The sequence below is a fragment of the Pelobates fuscus genome, chromosome 7, assembly GCF_036172605.1.
Source record: "Pelobates fuscus isolate aPelFus1 chromosome 7, aPelFus1.pri, whole genome shotgun sequence".
In the NCBI taxonomy this organism is placed as follows: Eukaryota; Metazoa; Chordata; class Amphibia; order Anura; family Pelobatidae; genus Pelobates; species Pelobates fuscus.
Window position 1 is genome coordinate 83,516,068 of NC_086323.1, and position 23,965 is coordinate 83,540,032.

Genomic DNA, 23,965 nt, shown 5'->3' on the forward strand with positions numbered 1-23,965 from the left:
TCTAATTCCACATTCTGTGTAAGTGAATCTGATTTCCGACACATATACAAGAAACCGAATTCTACTGCTGCTGAAAAACCCAGTGAATTAATTTCTTAAATATATAGATAACAAAAACAATTGACAAACAAGACGGAGGAATTCAGATGTTCGCTTTGCTTGTTTGCACAGGTTCAGAGAACATTGCTTTCTGTAAATCATTTACCAGAAATCCCCTTCAATAAATTATACAGTGCTAGATTTTTTATTCCCCCACTTCACAACGAAATATATTTCCTTAAATTAAAGTGGGACACATAATCTCACTCTCCTAAATTACAGTGGCACACACAGAGCCTCATCTCCCTAAATTAAGCTAGGACACAGAACCTCACTCTCCTAAATAACAGTGGCACACACAGAACCTCACCTCCCTAAATTAAAGTAGGACACACAGAATCTCACTCTCCTAAATTACAGTGGCACACACAAAACCTCACCTCCCTAAATTAAAGTGGGACACACAGAACCTCACTCTCCTAAATTACAGTGGCACACACATAACCTCACCTCCCTAAATTAAAGTGGGACACACAGAACCTCACTCTCCTAAATTAAACTGGGACACAAAACCTTACTTTTCTAAATTTAACTGGGACACAAAACCTCACTTTCCTAAATTACAGTGGGACTCACAAAGCCGCACCTTCCTAAATTACAGTGGAACTCACAGAACCTCACTTTCCTAAATTAAAATGCGACACAGAACCTCAGTCTTCAAAATGACAGTGGGACTCACAGAACCTTGCCTCCCTAAATTAAAGTGGGACACACAGAACCTCACCTCCCTAAACTGAACTGGGACACAGAACCTCACCCTCCTAAATTAAACTGCGACACAGAACCTCATTCTTCAAAATTACAGTGGAACTCACAGAACCTCACCTCCCTAAATTAAACTGCGACACAGAACCTCATTCTTCAAAATTACAGTAGGACTCGCAGAACCTCGCCTCCCTAAATTAAACTGCGACACAGAACCTTAGTCTTCTAAATTACAGTGGGACTCACACGGCCGCACTTCCCTAAATTACAATGGGACACACCAACCTTCACCCTCCTAAATTACAATGAAACACATAGAAAATCACATTTCTAAATTATAATGGGGCACAGAGAACCTTACTTTCCTAAATTAAAATGGGAACATACAGCATCGCTACACTACATTAAAATGGGATACATGTTATTTCACATCCTTAAATCAGGGTTCTAGAGTTTCAGCCATTGCAGTTTAACACTTCAAGGAATTTGAAATTAACTTGAAAACAGAACAGAACGAACATCTCAAACATGTCCTTCACTGAAATGATTATGTGTGCAAGCCTCAATAACTAACGGTTCCTTGTTAACCAATTACAGCAATTGAATTACAAATTGCACTGTCACTACAATATAATGTAGCTAAACTGATAACATAATTAATATGAGTGCACAATATCTGAAAATTCCGTTTGAACAGCTGAAATCAAAACTATCCCATCCTTGATTTTTAATATTATGTTTACATATTCCTGTATTTTAAATAATATGTATTTGTATGTGCGAAAAATACAATTATGTTTTGAAATTCACACTTCTATACTGGAAATTGGCTCTTCCAATCATTGTTATCAGCTCTGTCCTTTTCATCTAGAAGTCAGCATAGGGAAAGCATATATTTGCTCTGGCTTTGCCTTGTTTGAACTGGATTATGATATTGCTTGCTAAATCTTTAATATAAACTTAAAAGAAAACAAAGCATCTAGTAAAAAAAAAAAAAAAAAAAAAAAAAGTTAACATAAGCTGTAGGCACTTTTCAATGTTTTGTTCAATGGTCTAAATTACAGAGAATTGATAATTCCCCTTTAAAGAAACACACACTGCAAGGGTGCTTCCTCTGCGTCGACTGAGTAAAACTCCAATAAATAAGTGCATTGCTTGTTTGTTTATGGCACTTAATTGCTTTTATTGAATGCAGACCCCGAGGAAATCCAAAGTAAATGGAAGAAACATGTAGGACCTTTTTTTGCTTATAATATTCATTGGAATAATCTTTTTATATCTACACTCGGTGTATTCCTGTGGAGACAAAGAATGTGTACGGTTACCCCCCTGGGAACTCCAATGGAGGCTTAGAGGAACTATATCTTCCAATGTCTCGTGAGTGCTACTGATAACTATATAACAATTCACAGTGTTGCAAATCTACACTATTATTTGCATCTATATCTTTGTCTAGGAGCAGCTAAAACCTCAGTGGTATTCCATTTATTTCATGCATCTGAACATTCGGTGGACTTAAATAGTGGAAAGTGTCCCATAGGTAAAAAGTTCTGTGTCATAAAATTCACAAATTTGACCTTATTCTTTTAAGACCACACATGACTCAGACATTTAGGGGTTCCTGCTAGATCTACATCTGAATCATCTTTTTTAGATAGCCAAAATGCAATTTTGGTGTAAGTGGGTTTTATTATAAAACATTACACTTTAGAGACAAATTTAAGCATTTTTTTTTTAGATATTCCTCAATAATATAGATAAAAAAGAAGGGTATAAGCGCTCACTATAAAACCAATAGATGTGTAAGGCAGCAGTGAACCTGCAGGACTTCCCAATGCCTGCTATGTAGTGAAAGTGAAAAAGAAAATAGTGGTAAACCGCGCCAAAAAGAAAAGTGATCAAATAATCATATTATACATACATATCGTTCTTGAATTTTACAGCATGTAAAAACCTCAAAAGGAAAGAACAGTAAAAAATAATAGTGCAGTATGTTAAATATATTATGATGGTGTATAAATAGAGTAGACTGTGGGTAAAGAGCAAAATCACACTTTACAGAGCTGCTAAGAGCTCTTCCCTATAGCGCCTGGACGGTACAATCCCCGTCTTAGGATCTGAATATACCGGGAGGTCCAAATTCAGCAGTCATATATATGTGGAAAAAAAACAAAATATACAGACCAATGGTACAGTATCATAAACTAGAGATAATATTGGAAAATGTAGGTATCCTACTTACAATATCCAGAGCAATGACTTGCTCTGGTGATGACAGCTTGTGGTGGAATAATCCCCACCAAAGGATACAGCAGGAAACCAGCAGCACCAGAAGATATGCAGAAGCCAAAGGATTTGAGGAAAAAGCATTCAATTTATTAATAAAAAAATATATTAAAATATATATTTAAAAAGTATATGAATAAAAGTATATATAAAACATATACTGTAGCTTCAAATCCTATCTGTCTGTCTGGTTTAAGTTGAAGTGAGCATATTGCTAGGTGACACATAGGTTATTGTGAGATGAAACATGAAAAAGGTTTCCCTCAATTTGATGCAAATTTAAAAAAAGTCTGTTCTGAAAAAAATTGTGACTGTGCTATTGCACATAGAAACATAGAATGTGACGGCAGATAAGAACCATTCAGCCCATCTAGTCTGCCCAATTTTCTAAATACTTGTATTAGTCCCTAGCCTTATCTTATAGTTAGGATAGCCTTATGCCTATCCCATGCATGCTTAAACTCCTTTACTGTGTTAACCTCTACCACTTCAGCTGGAAGGCTATTCCATGCATCCACTACCCTCTCAGTAAAGTAATACTTCCTTAAAATATTTGTACACCTTTGTCCCTCTAATTCAAGACTATGTCCTCTTGTTGTGGTAGTTTTTCTTCTTTTAAATATAGTCTCCTATTTCACCCAGCATTCAATACATTTTCATATTATCTGACTTTGTTTCAACTAGCATGGTGTAGAGAGCCCTACAACTGCCTGCTGTGTGATACCCATCCTTTCCAACCCATCAGATTTTTAATTCATTACTGCATTAAAAGTGCTGGAAGAGCATTGTAAATGCAACTGCATCACGCTACTGTGCTACTAATATATGCACGTTTTCCTGGAGATCTATGAAATCTTGGCTATTAGTTCTATTTATTCTTCCTTTTTAAACACCGTTAATCTGTTTCTACAAAAGTTAGTGAGTTTTGTAATTTTCTGTTTTGTCACATGGGAATGCTAGTTTGTTCGTGTTATTAGCGAACATCAATATAATTTTGTCCAGATAAGGGCTCTTTTTTTTAGCACATTCTAATTTCATAGTCATATTTTGATATGAGATAGTTTCTCATCCAATTAGCTTCATTATCTCTCTATCCATGGAAGAGCTTTGATCTATCTCTTTTAAGACCCTTAAATATTTCCATATACTAAAACTGATTTCCAATGTTCACATTTGCCGCATATAATATATGACATTTTTGAAACGGCAATCCTTTGCAATGTGACTAATAATATCACAATGTTAAGAACAGATACATAATAATTGAAGATTATGCTAGCGTTAGTGTATTTATAATCTTAATTTTAGTAATGACAGGAGGCTTCCTATTTTGCATTAAACTCTCTTTACTAACTTCACATAGCAGTAAAGATAAGTGAAAACATTAACCAATCAAAATGCAATAGGAGGTATAGAATTCACAGTGCTGAGGCTCCTCCCCCTCTTTCGAAGCGACATCATGCATAAAGTTCCGAAAAAAAATCCAAAGTCCTGTAACATGTAACGGGTGACTTCCAATAAACGAAATATTAACGGCTGAAGGAAGGTTCAAACGTGTCCAGTTTGGCCGATAGTTGGCAGAGGGAGAGCCTGTCGTTATCCGGACAGTCCCTCAAAAATTGTAGGACAACTTCAACGTCCCATAAACGGAGTATTTGGGTCTCGGAGGTCTCTGCAATCGGATGCCTCGTAGGAGTCGGCATATCAGTGGGTCTTTCCCGACGGGAATCCCTTGGACCGGGACGTGGGCCGCCGAAATCGCGGAGCGTACGACGTTGAGGGACCGGTAGGATAGGCCTGTGGAAAAAAGGTGAGAGAAAATTCAGGATGGCAGTTATAGGTACCGTAAAGGGATCGAGGTCCTGTTCACTGCACCGAGAGGACCAGGAATTCCAAGCTGATAGGTAACATTGTCTGGTTCCTGGTGCCCACGAGTCCCATATGAGGTCTCTAGCTGTTTGCGATAATTTGTTGGTCTGCCAGGCGCCACTGAAAGAGTCCAAGCCACTAAGGTGAGGCGGTCTTCCAGGATGAGAGGGTGAGGGTTCCCTTTCGGATCTGTGAGTAGCGTTGGATGAGCTGGTATGAGGAGGGGATCCCTGTAGGATGATGCCAGAAGATCTGGGAACCATGGTTGACCTCGATGAGGAGCAGAGATCTGCGTTGAGTCTTCAAGTATTGAACTGTCCTCGCAATCATGGCGAAAGGGGGAAAGGCGTATGCCTTTCCCTGGGAGCCAGCTGAAGTATTCGGGAGTCTGTTTGTTGTTGCGAGATGCGAACAGGTCCAGGTGGAGGGGACCTCTCCTGACCGAGAGGCGCTGGAAGATCAGTGGGTCTAGTCTCCAGTCGCTGCTGTCCCGCCAGTGGCGCAAGAACAAGTCCGCTGTCAGGTTCGTCTCTCCCGGGAGATATTCCGCCATGAGGGAGATCTTTTGGGGTAGGCAAAAATCGAAGATCTCCTTCGTAATTTCTGAGAGTAGTCTGGACCGTGCTGCTCCCAAGCGGTTGATGTAGCGGACCGCTGAGATGTTGTCCATCCGGAGGAGAATGCAGCAGTCCGTCCTGTCCCTCGCTAGGCTGCAGATCGCGAACGATCCCACTAGGAGTTCTAGGCAGTTTATGTGAAGGTCGATTTCTTGAGAAGTCTAGGTGCCGCCTGTCGATCTGCCTTCGCCCGTGGCACCCCAGAGGCTGCCGTCCGACTCCAGGATGATGTCGGGTGTGGTCCAAGCCTCCATGCTGTCCAACCACCATCCGAGTTCTTCCTTGACTTCCTCCGTTACCGGAATGGTTTGGTCGTAGGAAGGGTTCTGGTGGAGAAAGGAGGCCTTCAGGCGCTGCATCGCTCTGTAGTGGAGCGGGCCCGGGAAGATTGCCTGGATAGACGCAGATAGCAGGCCCACAATCCGAGCTAGGTTGCGGAGTGGAATGGTACGGCAGTGGATGACCCTGCGTAGTTCCTTCTTGATGGTTGCGATCTTTGCTGTTGGTAGCAGTAGTGTGCTTGACTTGGAGTCTATCTCGAAGCCCAGGAATTGTACCGTCTGGGCTGGGGATATTGCCGACTTCTGATAGTTCACCACAAAGCCTAGGGATGTTAGGAATTGTGTGGTATAGTGTGTGTGTTGCGTCAGTCTGGACCTGTTGGAGCAAAACAGTAGCAGGTCGTCTAGGTAGATAATGCACCGAATTCCTTGTGCACGTAGATGTGCAACTACTGGCTTCAGCAGCTTGGTGAAGCACCACGGGGCTGAGCTGAGGCCGAAGGGGAGGCAGGTGAACTGCCAGGGTCGACCTTGCCATCGGAACCTGAGGAATTGGCGGCAGGAGAAGTGGACGGGTACTGACAAGCGTCCTTGAGGTCCAATCTCGTGAACCAGTCCCCGTCTTGGAGGAGGTCTCTCAGGAGCTGAATGCCCTCCATCTTGAAATGCCTGTACATTACGTAAGCATTGAGTCTCCTCAGATTTATGACCGGGCTGAAATCCCTGTATTTCTTTTTTACCAGAAATATGTTGCTGAAGAACCCTTTTTTGTCGTGAGCGGGTTCGATCGCACCTTTCGACTTGAGCTCTCGTAGCTCGCTGTTGATTAGAAGGTGGTCCTCCCTGGAGCACTGTATGGGGTGCGGAGGGATGGTCTGGTATGGGGTTTCTACGAAATCGATGATGTAGCCCTGAACCGTTTGGAGGATCCATGCATCCGTGGAGATGGCCGTCCAGTTCTGAAAAGACAGAGCGAAACGACCTGCAGTATTTGGGGTAAGTGGTACTTGAGATACGAGATTGCTTACCTGTGGGGAAGCAGCTCTGCCACGGCTGCGAGGTCCTCTGCCACGGTCAGCTCCTCTGGTGTATGAGAAGGGTTGCCTGAAGCCCGCTTCTGGGTAGAAGGGTTGAGGTCTCTGTGAGCGGGGGCCAGAGGGCCAAAAACGTCTGGCTGCTCGGCCCCTTTGGCGGCCAGCCCGTCCAAAAACACCCCGGCTGGGGTAGCCCCTGAAGACGCGTCTCATGGAGGTCTGAGCCTTATTGAGGGACGCAAAAATATTAACGTGTTTGTTTAGTTCTTTTAGGAAGGCTTCCCCGAACAATTTGCCCTGTGCCGAAGGTCCCAACTCCTTGGTGCCCAATTCCACCAGCTTCCTGTCAATGCGGAGCAATGCTGCTTTACGCCTCTCAGAGGAGAGGGCTACGTTGGAATTACCAATGAAACAAAAGCACCACTGTGCCCATTCTCTTATGTCGTGTGCCCAATCCTTGACCATGCTGGCATCGAATTGGCCAGCCCCCGTAAATGCGTCGACGCGCCAAATACAAGATGCGGGAAAGTGGGCCAATGGAGTCTAGCAGGTTGTCCTAAACTCCGTGGAAACCTTTCTCCACACCTCTCCGGGGGTCACAGCCACCCCGAGACATGAAGGTGGTCATGACCTGGTTGAACTCCGGAGTTTGAGTCACGTGATAGGGGAGTGAAGGGCGAGGGCATTCAGAGCATAGGCGGTGGCGCACGTTTCATCGAGCGGTTTGCGGAGCCAAACCAAAGAGATGGTCAGGGGGAGTCCAGTCCCCCGAGCGCGGGTGGCGGATATTACGAGGATCGAAGAGATGTTGCCCAGTGGGATCTAGGATGGTATCCCCTTCTTCTTGGGAAGTTGTGAGGTCTTCCGGCAGTTGGATGTCGTCCAAGTAAGTGCCTCGGAAGCCTCCAGTACGGGAGCCAGAGTCCGAGCCCCAGTCATTGTCCTGCGAATCAGAATCCACGGCCTGCCACTCGTCCAACACGGGCATGGAACGTGTATGTTCTTCCCCCTCATCCGAGGAGTAGTAGGTGGGAGTAGGCAGGGCTGGCTTGTGGCATTTGGTTGGCGCCTTGCCTTTGCCTGGATTATCGCTCCCTTTTTCGCCCTTCCAGTGGCGTTTGGTAGGACGTGAGTCCGCCTGTGCGTGTGATTCTGAATCCTTAGAATCGTAGTCATGGTGTTGGGTTTGTGTGGCTTTTTTGGTTTGATCAGACGCTGACATTACCCTGGAAAGCGCTTTCTCCATTGAGGCAGAGATGGCTTCGGCAATCATTGTCTTGAAGTCCGCAGGGTTCTGGGATGCTTCCATAATGTTATGGAGTGGGGCCGGTATGGGTCAAATAAGTTTGTGGCACAAGGCGTCTGTTGGAGCAGGGCTCTGGCTGTGGTGTAATAACACCGTAAGTGATGGTACCAGAGGTACCTGTATAACCCCAGCAGGGTATAAGTAGATGGAGGCCAAAATATAAGTACCCCAGCAGGGTGTGTAAACTTGCATGTATTTAATTATGCAGTTTTTACATTTGGGTATTGTAACAGAAGTCACTGTACCCCGGCTAGGTACCTCCACCAAGGATCACTTCCTAGCTGGAACTGGGGAAAATTCAGCGCTTCTGCCCCAGTCGCCGTGGCTTTGCCGTGGCTTCACTGGGGTCTTCCTCAAAGTTTTTCTTCCTGGAACAGGGTAGTGAAAAAAGCTCTAATCCCCCAGTAACAGGACGACACACAGTTCTGGGAGTACAACTGACTTACATGAGCCAAACTGGACCTTTTATTCACAGACCCCAGTAGGGGGTCTCCATACAATACAATACAAGCCCCTCCCAGGCGTCTCTGTGCCTTTACTATCATCAAAGTATATGCAAATACCTATATATTTATGAGTCTAATTTTTCTTTCATACATTATAAAAAAGTTGGACTAGCTTTTCTTATGTAGAGCAATATCTTTGACAGTGTTGCTTTATTTATTTAAACAGAGAATACATATGCAGAAAATGTTTTGTCCTTATAAACATATTTTGGCTACCTTAATTATACGTCAACTTATCATCAGAAATTATTTTGAGATAATTTTATGTTATCTGAATTAGTCTTCATTTATTGTTTTCTTCACCGCCCTCACTAATTTTTCATGTACTGTCATTATTGATAATGAAAACTATTATACCAAGAGAGAGCAAAAACAGGGCACAAGATAATACTGAGAATGGACATTAAAAGAACAAATTAAGTAGCTTGCCCTTTAGTGGGTCACCGCTCAGGTCTCAGTTTGGCATTAGCTCATCTTGTGCCATTGATAAAGAGAACCTAAACCTTTTTCATATCAGACTGATCAGACTGGTTTTTTTTTTTTAATTAGTATTTACAAATTTGTAAAAAGCAAAACAAAAAATTGAGTAGTCAGCTATAATAAGTACACCTACAATGAGAATTCATGATGTTAGGTTATATAACAATGACAACACATTTGTAGATTGCTTTATCAGTGCTGTATAATGGTCCCAATATTTGAACACCAAAGAAACTAGTTTTTTTTAATCGTCAGAACATGTCATATTATTTTATTTTATGTGCACTGGAAATTCTTGTTGCTTCAGCTTTGTAGATATAATTAAGATAAAATAACTACAAGCAATATAAAATATATATTCTGGCCTCTAGCTATCCCACATCGTGGACAGCTGGAGAAGAGGTATCATAAAATTGTTGAATTATATCTTGTTCAGGCTGGGGTTATGGTGTTATCACTCAAGGACAACAAGGCTTCATATGTCCTGACATTGGAAACAGAGAATATGTTTGACTTTTAGAAATGGGCAATAAATGTGACAACAAGCTTTAAAAATGAATTAAAAAATCTTATTTCCTTATCACTGATATTTAAAATGTATCTCAGTTTATTTTTATTTTGTCTATACTTTCCTTATGTCCCCTGTATCTTATTTAATCTTAATTATTAGATGCCTTTATTTATATTTATTTTATTTTCTCCTTTGTGTTGGATTTCAATATCTTGGTGCAGTCATGTTGTTCTCCTCTGCCCATGATGTCATCTTTTCCAAAAATGTTTTATTAAAGTTTTATAAAATTCTTAAGAAATTGTATAAACATTATGTTAGGGGTAGGGGAGGAAAAGGAAACTTGGAAATGGGAAGGGTTATCCATCCATTATAATAAGAAACACAATAATGTGCATGACATACATTGTACAATAATACATTTCAACGATAAATCTAATTTTTTTTTATAAACGATAGACTTTTTAAATTCCCATCTTCCCATCTATACCAATCATATTTTAGTTTTGCGAAAGAATGTTTATTGCCCCTATGTGACAATTCGTGTGCTTTGTTATCTAGGATTTAGTTCAAGACTTCTTTAAATGATGGTGTGTTTTTTGACTTCCAATATCTTGGCATGCATGAGGTAGCAGCAATCAGGATGTGGCCTGTTATTATTCTATCAGTTCTACTAACTGACTTGGGGAATTTTTTAAATAATGCAAGCTCTGATTCCATGATGTCTTCTGTTAGCCTTTCTGTGAGACTGTTTTTACCGACAGACTCTGGGTAAATCTGAAACAGAACCTTGCTTAAATTTCTGCCCATTTTCAAAATACACAAGAAAACAAGTAGTCCTTGCTTTAATTGATGTAGTATATGAAAACTAGAGCACTCTAGAAAAAGATCTAGAAAAAGATTCAGACAAGGGGAGCAATATAAAAGCTGATAAGATAAAAAAGTTTTTTTTTTTTTTTTGTTACTTAAGGCAGGCCTGTCCAACCTGCGGCCCCCCAGATGTTGCTGAACTACAACTCCCATGATTCTTTCAATGAAACAGATAGCCTGGGAATCATGGGAGTTGTAGTTCAGCTACATCTGGGGGGGGGGGGGGGGGGGGGCACAGGTTGGACAGCCCTGCTTTAAGGGATAATATGGGAGTTTGCAAATGTCGACAACATTTGTAACAGAAATGGAAAAGTCCACTATGTTATGAGCAATTATAAATTATGTGTGGATTGGAATTTTAATGCTGATTCAGGACTAGTTAAATGAAAAACAAGAAACATTCATAGATTATGCTAAGTATCATTACAGCGGGCTGTTGGTCGTTCCTCAACAGTGTGGTATGGCGCACATTAGAGTCTTTTTAAAAAAGTGGAAAAATGTTTTAATGACATATGAACATGAATATCACTGTCATTTGTTTACATATATTGTCAGCTGTCCGCACTATATCCCTCTGCTCAGGGCCAGCCTTAGTCCTTTAGGTGCCCTGTGTGAAAAATCCTAACAGCGCCCCTCCCTGGCCACATCCTTTTCCTGACCCTGTTAAAGGGTAAAGGAAATGCAATATCTAGGCCAATATATCTGGTCTGAAAATAGTTGAAGTGGAGATTTTTTCCCAGTTCATCTATTTTGGCATAGATTAGTCATTACCATGCCAACAAAGTAGATTATATGTTTGTGTATTTTGTGTATTTTTCCTGACCCTCCTTGAGTGTCTCTCCTAATCCCCTCTTTCCACCTTGTGTGTCTCTTATTCCATTTTACTGTCTTGTCTCTTAGCGCAACTGTTACTTCTTGTGTGTCTCTTAATATGACTTCAATCTTGTTACATATATAGACACAAAACACACACAGTCACATACTGTATACATTAATATCAAATAAACGGGACTGCACTCCAATCACAGAAACCCCTGTAAACCTGCAAGGAACATTTATTTTGAATGACATATAAGCAAAAAGAATGCAATGCTCCAAACTATGGAGGCCGCTACATCTCCAGACATACGTAGTACACAAAATAAGAAAGTCCAGGCACTCAACGTTCTAAATCTTGTTAGCCCTTGTAATGGAATGTTGCCTATATATGTTATATCCCATGTATTGATAAGGCCACTAGACATGTGCAATTCGTTTCGTTCCGAATGTAGATTCGTATGAATTTCATGCCATTCGGACATTCGGGTGCCTATGAATGTCCGAAGTGCCGAGGTTTCAAAGTGACGAAGTTCGGTAGTTCAGAAGTACCGAAGCTCCGAAGCGCCGAAGTGCTGAAGTGATTCGGATTTCTGAAAAGTGGCAAAACAAGAGAGAGGGAGGGAAAATTACGTGAATGATGACAGGAATCTTGACCAATAAGCTAATTCCTTTTGTGCAGTGTAATGCTTGCTTGCCCAATCCGTTTTCACTATTCCCTGTCCAATGAAATGAGCAAATTTTTTTGATTGATGCTGAGCAGAGAAGAGCTCAGGGGAGCTCAGAGGAGATTGCTCAGTCACCGCCCGCCTCCCACATAAGGTAGATGCCAGGCTAAGGTGGCCAGCCGGCCAGCTTCAGGGCCCCCCAGGACAAGAGGCGGGCAAGGCATTTGCCAGGGAGTTTGGGGGCATCTTTTTTTGCCGTCGCCCTGAAAGTGCTGCTCCCCCTGAAACTGATGGTCTCAGCTTGCGAGCTGCGTTGGCTGCCAGGGCGCCCCTGTTGTTATGGCGCCCTGTGTAACCGCACACCACACACACCACACTGATTACTGATTAATGTTTTTAGCAGTATTACATCACATGTGTTAATTTTAGGATTGACAATTAATGTGTGTTCTGTCCAATCAGCAGATCGTAATACAGTGTAGTATCTGTGGCTTAAGAAAGAACAAGTAATTTGGAGCAGAGATTAAGTACCAGACAACTTTACTATCCTGTGGAACGTACTGTGGTCTACAAAAACCAGCAGATATGAAGAAAACTTTGACAAATTGAGGTCATGCTTTGAACTCCATATAGAGTCTTTAAATTCATTACAGGATTTTTGCACTCTTTTACTAAACCCTTTAGACACTGAAGTCATCATGGATGGGGTGTATTCTTTCAGAAGACTCACATGTAGATATTTTTAATGTAAAGCCAAGATATGTGACGATATAATGAATAAAAAACATAAGTATAACCACCAATACAGGTAATTGACTTTACTCTGTCTCCCTTGTGGTATAAGTAGCTCCTTACGAATATGGGCTCTTAATATGTTGAATTCAAACATTCCTTTACGTCTTACCAGAGCTTTGCAACATGAGCTGAAACTCTGTACATGCTCTATGAATATTTCTGTATGGACTACAGCACTAATACTACAACTGCCTTTACCTACAAACATGTAACATGTGCAATAATAAATGCTACTATTTTATTTGAGGAATGAAACACTGAAATAATAACATCACAGTTTTCCTTAGTCTAAACATAAAGCATGTTTAGGTCAATGCAGGGCAACAAATAAGCCTATTAAATCACTTCCTGTCCAATACAGGAAATGGATTGCAGTTGAATAGTCTAGATTGTTTGCTCTGGTTGCGTGTTTCATGTAATTCAAGAGTATGGGACATCTTATTGTAACATACACAAATGTATACAAAGAGTAAACAACATAGAGGGATTCTAAGAAGATGCATTGATGATACGTGTTACATGCCAAACACAGGAAGCCACATTGAGGATTGTCCTTCTAATCATACTCCAACGTCTTGTCAGAAGACTTTGTCTCCCTGTCACATTATTGTAGCATGCCTTTCAATACCACCTCATTGTAAGAACTCGAGACAGGTTTACATTTGCTTGCTTCAAATTGCTTATTTTTGTCTAGTTTGAAACTGGGCCAGTTCCAGAGCTCAAAGTTTGTACATTTACTGCTGGTACAATCTGTGCAAATTCCTTTGAATATGTTTCTGTCAAGCTGCATTATAAGCAATACCTTGTAGCTGGATGTAAGATATTTGCCAGGATAATGTGTGTGAGACAGATAGGGTGACTCAAAAGACGTCAAAGCAAAAAATGTTCTACCATCATACAGCTTCCACTAACTGTGCTATTATACAGTGTTACATATAGATTACATTTTAATTTTCTGCCTTTAAAGGAACTGTGAAGGTAAAATTGAATGTGGCTTATAAGATTGTAAAGACTTGCACATTATATCTCCAATCTGACTTTTTGGTTAGAACTGAATTATATACAAAGAGACTGCAATTCTCTGTTTTCAGTTACTTTGTCTCTTTTATTACTTCCTGTTTGTTATTACTCTTGAAAATAAATTTGAATAAAAAATGAACATAAACACCCCCGGCATGCACGCAAGCACGCACACACGCACGCACGCACGCACGCACGCACACATTCTATAAATGTTCCTAGAGCTTTTGTTGCCAAATGTACAGATTGAGTTTCATACTTACCTAAAATATTCACACAAGATACCAAGTAGATAAGTTGGTGCAGATCAAATAACTTCAAACCAATCGTGGGTAAATCTGCAGCACCAACAGTATACCCAGGTAATATGGTACAGAAAAATCTAAAAACAATAAAAGTGCTAGTGCACACAAATATATATATATACCGAGACACCTTAAATGTGAAAAAGTGACTCTAAAACATATATACAAAATAGTATTGCAATTCCCAACACAAACCATATGTGCCAAACATTGACAAATCAATACTTATAGCCTGTCAATAGGCATCACTGGTCTCTATAACCTGGGAGACAGAAAAAGGGGAAGGGGGGGGAGACACACAAAGCACTCCTAATGCAATACAATTATTAAAATAAGTAAAAACGAAATGTCTCTTTAAGAAAACAACTCACAAGTTGGGAGTGGTATAAGCCCCACTCCTGGCTACCTGGCCCAGGGAGGATCAGCCCCTTGGGTACGTGGGATCCAAGACAAGCTCTTGTGACCAGGTGTCAGGTTAACAAAATGTATTAATTGCACAAAACACTACAAACAGCAGCTTTAAAAATAACGTCCACCGTCAGCTCACCACACCATATGGAGCCTGCTTCCGAGCAGAAAGTTGCTGGTATACAGTCCTCCTCGTTCTAAAGTTGATGTGCCTCGCCGGTGGATAAATCAAATCACTTTCGTGTATGCCAAACACGTGGTCACAAAAGTCTAAGAGCTTGTCTTGGATCCCATGTACCCCCTTCCCCTTTTTCTGTCTCCCAGTTTATAGAGACCAGTGATGCCTATTGACAGGCTATAAGTATTGATTTGTCAATGTTTGGCACATATGGTTTGTGTTGGGAATTGCAATACTCTCTTTGTATATATGTTTTAGAGTCACTTTTTCACATTTAAGGTGTCTCGGTATATATTTTTGCGCACTAGCACTTTTCTTGTTTTTACCTAAAATATTGTTCCCTCACAGTATCGTTGGCTTTGAACATTCCTCTGTATAGTGTGTAGCACCCCAGAAGCTAAGGATTTCAATTGTAAATGCCATGATTCCTTTGGCTGAGAATCATATGGTCTACTTCATCTTAAAGGCAGTTCCTCTCTAATTTGAAGTCCTCCTTAACTCCATAATCCCAACCCCCCCCAAATGAAAGCACCCTTAACCTTAAAAACACAATCTCTTCTTCCTTTAATATTATCCAAACCTTAATCCCCCTCCCTAAAAGTCTACCCAAACACTTACTATACCTTATTTGAACCCTTTTATTTATTTCGTATTAATTGTATTACGTTATTACATAATTCTAGTCAGAAAACTGTAAGTAAGTGGGTTAATCTCATAAGAGCAGACATTAGGCTGTTAGTGTAGGACCTGCCAAATATGGGGTACATTGACATTGTGGCAGGCTTATGCAATGTATGATCATGTACTGTAGATAAGCCTCCATTATTTATGTCTAGGATAGGTGTTTTTAAAAAAACAAATAAAACATGTGAGCTTTGAAGATGCTGTTTAGTGGATGAATGAGTGCGCTGAATCTTTTGTATTGAATGCTTTGATATTTTGATATATTTTTTAAAGCGTGGTATATTCTTTGAGATTATAATATTTTGAAAATATAATTTAAAAAATTGTATCCAAAAATCTGAAATCATTTAAAAAGCTTTTCCAAAAATATTAAATCAAGGCCATTGCCATTTAAATTGATAAGAAGTCTGCTCAGTTGACAGTTAGCTTGTTAAAATGATGATTATAATTTTTACTAATAAAAAAGCAATTAGTCAAATTAGTCAGATGTAACATCTAAACTATTAAGAGAGTAACTAATTAGTTTGTGAGCGGGAAAAATAATCTCAAGTAAATAACTAAAAAGATAAGTTGTTTACTTCCATAAGAAACAACAGATTTGGCTATTCTAGTAAAAACGTTACAGTAATATTTGACTTCACGTAATTAAATATAGCAAAAGAAAAAAAAAGCATGTTCACCTGTTTTATTTCTTCAACACTCAAAAAAGGGAGCCGCGTGGGGACACAGGTTTCCAACCTTAGCTTGTTGGACTACAACTTAAATAATGATCTGCCATTTAAACCATGCCGTTCTCTAACTTTAATGCCAGCCTACGACTTCAATGGATTAAATGTAGCCTGCCAGCTTATATTGCTCCACTGCTACCTTTTTTGTAGCTCTAAAAATTCCATCATATCATTTCAAATGCGTGAATGAAGAGATCATTACATAAACTACTTGCCTAACAGTAATTGACTTAAAGCTAGGATTTCACAATGGTATGGTTCTTGAAAATGCTACTGCTGGTGTGATATATTATAGTTTATTTAGATGTCTATAAATGTACCTTTCTTTAGCCCATTAAAGAAAATCAAAACCCATAGAGAACTATTTAAACCTTAACATAATCTTTTCATAAAGACAAACTTTTCTGCAATGAGCAGAAAGGCACGGGACATTTGCCCTGACACTACATGTAAACTCTGGATTCTTCTACTCTTTCATTAGAGAATTATGTTTCTAAATCTGTTTCAGCTGTAGGTGGCATTTGTTTATGAAGAAAATCATTATGAACACATTGTTTCCATAACTCAACTATTATAGCCAAAAAACATGGACATGGCCTCCAGTAAGAGATGTGGTATTTAGATTTTGATTGGTTTTGTCAACATGTTGCTAACATGTTTGTGTTTGTATTAATTGTCAGTAAATTGTTTCCTAATACAGTAAGTTGTAACTGTCATGTTTCCTTTCCATTTCTGTAGATGGACTCTCTGTGTTCCAGAGTTTCCTGAAATCGGAATTCAGTGAGGAGAACATTGAGTTCTGGATGGCTTGTGAAGAGTACAAGAAGATCAAGTCTCCTGCCAAGATGGCAACTAAGGCCAAGAAAGTTTATGAGGAATTCATCCAGACAGAGGCTCCTAGAGAGGTACAGTACTAATAAAGAAGCCACAAAGTCACTGATGCTTGTTCCTCAATTACATGGCTCTGTATATGTATAACTACGCAAGCTTTCACATTTCTTTCTCAAGTTGTTCCAGTGTGAGGGGGCTTTTCCTAAAATACTTTACAAGCATTTTTTGGAATTGACATCACTTTCACTAATACACTGTAAAGCAAGACACTTTGTGTCTTACTGTTAGTTCACACCGTATTACTGTTGGATTACCACAGCAAAGCCAATAGAGTGTGAAGCAATACGGAGTGTTTGGAACATCTGGACTCCTCTACTACTGAATCTTAATGGTAAGATTTCTCCAGGTTTATGAAACAGTGAGACATATGGTATTGCAGAAATAATGAAATAACCATGTAATTATGTAATCACCAACATCAAAGAATATTCAAACAAATGAGAGGTCTTTGGAAAAAAAAGCTTTGAGCACCTCTACTTCATTTGACTACTCTAGACCTATTTTGAACCCTTACATTATTTTTAAGCACCTGAAACTTATTATTATGTTTCCCTCTCCTTATAAAAACATAATTCTCTTGCTTACAATACCTTTCCCAGCTATGAATATATAAATATATGAACACCATTTCTCTGTACCTTACCATTTTTAAACAGACACTATAGTCATCAGAATAACTACAGCTCATTTCCTTCAGGCTTTTTGCAGTAAACACTGTATTTTCAGAGAAAAAGCTGTGTTTACATTACAGCCTAGTCATAACTCAACTGGACACTCCTCAGATGGCTACTGGAGGTGCTTCCTGGGGCAGTGCTGCACAGTGTGCAGCACTGCCATTCAGTGTCTCCACACTCTGTATTGGAGACACTGAACTTTCCTCGTAGAAGTACATAGAAGAACTTTCTTCATAGAAGTACATTGATTCAATGCATCTCTATGAGGAGATGCTAATTAACCAGGGCTGTGTTTGACTTGTGCTGACTCTGCCCCTGATCTGCATTGTGATTAGCTCACATAATCACTTATGATGATGTCAGCCAAGCAGGCAGATCAGGGGCAGAGGCAGCAGCTGCAGACTTGAATACAAGTAATATTTTACTATATTTAGGGATTTAATGGGGAGCCAGGTGGGCTAAATTGTGGTTTAACACTCTAGTGTCATGAATACATGTTTGTGTTCCTGACCCTATAGTGTTGCTTTAAATGTTCCAAAAACTCCCTGTATCCGTTAATTTCCATCAATCAAGTTAACTTTGGGAATTTCCTTTACTTAATGTAGTTCTTAGGAATTTAGTTCTATGGAATTTGTTGGGGCTCTAAAAATAAACTGAAATATTAACAATAATAATATGTAATGGAAAGATACGGGAACAAAATATATAATAAATAAATGATAAAGATATAAAAGGAGGAGGAGAATGTGGACAAAATATAACAAATAAGGAATAAGTAAACAATTGATACTGCACATACATTTTATATATACATTATATTCCCACACATTAAAAACGATGCAGATGGGTGACAGATATAGGTTCCCTAAATAACCATATGTGGATTTTCCTACTGACCAAATTCCCTATTACACAGTGGAGTCAGATAAAAAATAAAAAAGGGGGTTAGAAAGAAGTAGCACAATAGTGAAACCAAAGGAAAGTCAGCTTCAGATAACAGTCACACGTTTAAGAAGCAATGTTTGTCCAAATTTCTATTTGGGTAAGGCATAGTTGCTATAGTAACATAGAAACATGGAAGCATAGAAACATAGAATGTAACAGCAGAAAAGAGCCATGCGGCACATCTAGTCTTCCCAATTTTCTAAATACTTTCATTAGTCCCTGGCCGTATCCCACGCATGCAACTCCTTCACTGTGTTAACCTCTGCCATATCAACTGGAAGGCTATTCCATGCACCCACTACCCTCTCAGTAAAGTAATACTTCCTGATATTATTTTTAAACCTTTGCCCCTTTAATTTAAGACTATGTCCTCTTGTTGTGGTAGTTTTTCTTATTTTATAGTAATATAGTCTCCTCCTTTACTGGGTTTGATTCCCTTTATGCATTTAAATGTTTCTATCATATCCCCCCCTGTCTCATCTTTCCTCCAAGTTATACATGTTAAAATCCCCCATAGCATAATTATTTTCTTTAGGGAAAAAAGAAAAAGAAAAGAAAAGGAACACACAATGACTATACGGTGATATTGTAAAATTATTTTTAATTAGACACGCTCAACTAATGTTTACATTTTTTGTTATGGAAGCGGTTTTCACAAATGCTTACGTAAGAAACAATGTCACATCACTTCTCAATTTGGCATTTTAGGAGTTGGTAAGAAGAATTCACATGTTTTTGGCATTCTTTAGTTTCACCACTAGGGATTTCCCCACAATTTTTGTCTAATCTAGATGATATACTTATACTTAGCTTATATTATACATACAGTTGTGAGCAGGCAAAACTATTTTTTTTTTATTTCTTATGAGATTCATATTCAACTGTAGGTTATAACAAATTGGCCCAATCATAAAACAAAACATGGCAACAAAGAATACAATTAAATAACCCCTGTTCAAAAGTTTGCATACACTTAGTTCGTAATACTGTGTATTGCCCCCTTTAGCATCAGCATACAGTCTTTTGTAATATTTGTCTGTGAGGCCCCTAATTCTTGCAGGTGGTATAGCTGCCCATTCGTCTTGGCAAAATGCCTCCAGGTCATGCAAAGTCTTTTTTTCGTCTTGCATGAACCGCACGTTTGTGATCTCTCCAGAGTGGCTTAATGATCTTAAGGTCAGGCGACTGTGATGGCCACTCCAGAATCTTCACCCTTTTCTGCTGTAACCACTGGAGGGTCAATTTGGCCTTGTGCTTAGGGTCATGCTGGAAAGTCGTGTGCACAGCCTTTGTGCAGAAGAATGCAATTTGTCTGCTAGTGTTTTCTGATAACATTTTTCATTCATCTTGCTATCAATTTTCACAAGATTCTCCATCAGGGACGTGTCTTCCGTGAAGCAAACAAGGCCTTGTGCGGCAATTTGCAGGGGGCGGCAAACTTTTGCAGCGGGCCACTTTTGAGCCCCCCGAGGCAGGCAGCGAGGGAGCATACTCACCTGAGCTCTTCCTGCTCAACTCCCTTCGCGCCGTTTAATGAAGCCGGGAGCCGGAATATGACGTCAGACCGGCTCCCGGCATCACTAAGCGTCGCGCAAGGAAGCTGAGCAGGAAGATTAAAGCTCCCTCGCCGCCTACTCTGCTTGTCCGCCCCCTGCCTGCCTGTCCAGCAGCCCCACTGGACTGCAGGTAAGCAATCCACTCAAGCTCTCCTTATTTATTTAAAATAAAGTGTTGGGAGAAGTGTGTATGTGTCTGTAAGTGAATGTGTGTGTGTGTGTGTGTGTGTGTGTGTGTGTCTGTAAGTGAATGTGTGTGTGTGTGTATGTGTCTGAAAGTGTGTATGTGTGTGTGTCTGTAAATGTGTGTGTCTGTAAATGTGTGTGTCTGTAAGTGTGTGTGTCTATGTGAGTGAATGTGTGTGTGTGTGTCGGTCAGTGAGTGTGTATGTGTCGGTCAGTGTGTGTCCAAGTCATTGTTTGTCAGTGTATATGAGAGTGTGTGTCTGTCAATGAGTGTATGCGCCTGTCAGTGAGTGAACGTCTGTCAGTCAAAGTGCGGCCTTGACAGGAAGGGGTGGGGAAAATTTAAATTGGGGGGAGGTGCCCGAGCACCGTCCTGCCTAGGGCAGCACAAATCCTACATACACCACTGTTCTCCATGCCTTTAGAGCTCACACACCCAAAACACCAGTGGAGCCACCACCACGCTTCACAGTGGGGATGGTATTCTTTTCACTATAGGCCTTGATGACCCCTTTGCAAACATAGCGCTTATGGTTGTGACCATAAAGCTCTATTTTGGTCTTGTCACTCCTAATTACAGTGTACCAGAAGCTCTAAGGCATGTTAATGTGTTGCCGGGCATATTGTAACCGGGCTTTTTTGTGGCATTGGCGCAGTAAAGGATTCTTTCTGGCAACTCGGCGATTCAGTTAATTTTTGTTCAAGTATCGCCATATTGTGCTCCATGAAACAACCACACCGTCTTTTTTCAGAGCAGCCTGTATTCCTCCTAAGGTTACCTGTGGGTTTTTCTTTGTATCCCAAACAGTTGTAGCTGAAATCTTTTATGGTCTACCTTGCCTTGGTATCAAGAGATCTCTGAATTGTCCACTTTTAAAGTGATTGAACAGTACTAACTGGCATTTACAAGGCTTTGGGTATCTTTTTATATTATTTTCCATCTTTATAAAGTTACCTTACCTTGTTATGCAGATTGTACTGTACTAACCCCCCACCCCCTCCAACCAGCATAGGATTTAGCACAAATATATAAAATAAAATGGTTGTATGATTATTCTAAAACATAAAGAAAAAAGAAAAAAATAGGAAGATTCCTAGCTTGATTTATAGCACTTCTGACACAAATATTTTGTATTTTTCAGATTACTTTTCTTTTCTTTTAATTGAGTAGATTGTACTGTACTAACCACCCACCCCTCCACCCCCCCTCTCCAACCACCCCTCACTCCCCCCCTTCACAACCACCCACCCCCCTAACCTCCTGAAACAAGTAATAGCTCCCCTTATTCCAGTTAACATGAATTAAATATTTACAGTTGTGAAGACATTAGCAGGCTCAGGGATCAGGACGGAAAGGGTGTGAGGCGCCGCTCTGCCATTCTGTGAGGAGACTAATGCTGCTCCGCTATGACCCGGGCCCCACCCTAGCATTGCTGTGATTCCGCCTCCGCGTGACATCACGGGATGCACATATGCTAGAGGGTAGGGGAAGTTGGGAGGAGGAGCAAGTCCATCCTTTACTATGCAGCAATGCCGCTTACATAGTGAAGGATTATTTTGCAAATTGTTGTGGCCAGCGGCAGCGGGGCTCAAGAGGCAGTTGCCTTGGGCCCCCAGGAGCAACTGGACCCAGGGTAGTTGCCCCTTTTGCCCCACATTAAAGACGGCCCTGTGTAATGGATGCATTGTGTGTAAGGCTGAGTGTGTAAAGGAAGCATGATGTGTGTCTCTGTGTGTAGGATTCACTGTATGTTTCGGTTTGTGAGTAGGGATGCATTGTATGTTTATGTGTGTGTGTGTGTGTGTGTGTAAGGATGCATTGTGTGTTTCTTGTATGTGTAAGGATGCATTGAGTATGTGTGTAGTGTAAAACAGAGGGTTTGTGGCCCCTCTGTGTATCTTTTGCCTCCAAAACCCAGGTCCCTCTGTGCATCTCCCTGTGTCTGTGTGTCCCTTAGTAAACCTCCCTCCCCTTCTGTCCCTTAGTGCTCTCCCCTGCCCCCCTTTCCATTAAAGTTCTCCCCCCTCCCCTCTCTCCCCCTCCCCTGGTGGTATCTCCACTCTCCCCCTCCCCTGAAGGTATCTCCCCCTGTCCCTTAGTGCTCTCCCCTGCCCCCCTTTCCCTTAGAGTTCTCCCCCCCTCCCCTGTCCCTTAGTGGTCTCTCCTCTCTCCCTTCCCCTGTTGGTCTCTCTCCCCTTCCCCTGGTGGTCTCTCCCCTCTCCCCCCCTCCCCTGGTCGTATCTTCCCTCTCCCCCCCCTACCCTGGCGGTATCTCCCCTTCCCTTGTGTGTCTCCTACCTCCCTGTGTAGCTTGGCTAGGCGGCGCGGACCGCAGTACAGGAGCTTCTGTTTCCTGTACCTGGCTGGACTAACAGAAAGTGCTCACTGATAGAGCACTTCCTGTAAGTCCGGCCAGGTACAGGAAGCTCCTGTACCATGGTCCTCGCCGCCCGGCCACACTACATAGAGTGCCTAGAGGGAGGGAGCACTGTCCTGCCGGGTCACTCGTATCCTGCGCCCCCTGAGTCGGCGTGCCTTAAAGGAAGCGCCTGCCCTGGTGTCACCCCCTCTTGTGGCGCCACTGGGTGCAGTGTGTGTGTGAAAGGTGCAGTGTGCGTACGAAAGGTGCAGTGTGTCAGGAGTAAAGGCTGTGAAGGGTGTAGTTAGTATGTGTGGGGAAGATAAAAGTAATACATAAATGTGTTTGTTTGTTTTTATAAAAAAAAAGATATAGTTTATATCCCCCCTCCCTTCTTACCATTGCCTAGGAGATGAATCTCTTGAATCGCTGGTGGTCATAGTGGAGGTGAATCCCTTGAGTCCCTGTTGGTCGTAGAGGTTTACTCCTGGAGTTCACTCTCGTGAGATTGGAGCATTGCCATGGTAACCGCAACGCTCCAACCTTGCAAGAGGAACCTAGCGGACCTGCAAGATAGAGCTCTCCCAGGTCCTCCACGCTCCCACGCCGGCTGTCAGGGAAAGTGCCTGTGTGCCAGTGAGGGAGATCTTTAATCTCCACACTGGCCCATTAAGGCACACAGCAGTGCCAGCACTCTGATAGTGGTGGCCCTGCATGGCCTGGCAGAGGAGATCCTGTGATCTCCCCTGTCGTCCTCGGCCTATGGCCATCACGGCCCACCGCACATTTGCCCGGTTTGCCCGATGGCCAGTCCGGACCTGGTGCCTATAGTATTCCTTAAATTATATTCCTGTTAATGCAGCAAACAGTAAACTATAATATTTACATTATTCAGTTACTGAACTATACAAAACATTCATCCCTATAGTTGTGGAGTATCCAATACAAAGCTCTGTGGTCAGCCATTAAAGGAAACATTTTGAGTAGGGAGTAAATTAAAACTTCTACACAGGAAACAATACTGTCTCCAGTTTATACAGCCTGCCTACACACTGGTGACATTGAAATTTCAAATGGAAACGTTTTCTGTCATTGATTGACATGTGACACCACAGCCAATTAATCTGTCTGGCAAACTGCTTTTAGAAACTACAGCCCATAAACAAGTAGAACTTAATTGATCTACAGCA

At 41.2% G+C, this 23,965-nt stretch overlaps 1 protein-coding gene across 1 annotated transcript in view; it reads left to right on the top strand.

The window, feature by feature from the left end:
• Positions 1–23,965, top strand: part of RGS5 (regulator of G protein signaling 5) — a 114,514-nt gene that overhangs the window by 67,684 nt on the left and 22,865 nt on the right. Inside the window, exon 4 of the mRNA XM_063426147.1 lies at positions 16,902–17,068. Coding sequence (XP_063282217.1) covers positions 16,902–17,068 — 167 coding nt within the window. The remainder of the gene's footprint in view (positions 1–16,901; positions 17,069–23,965) is intronic.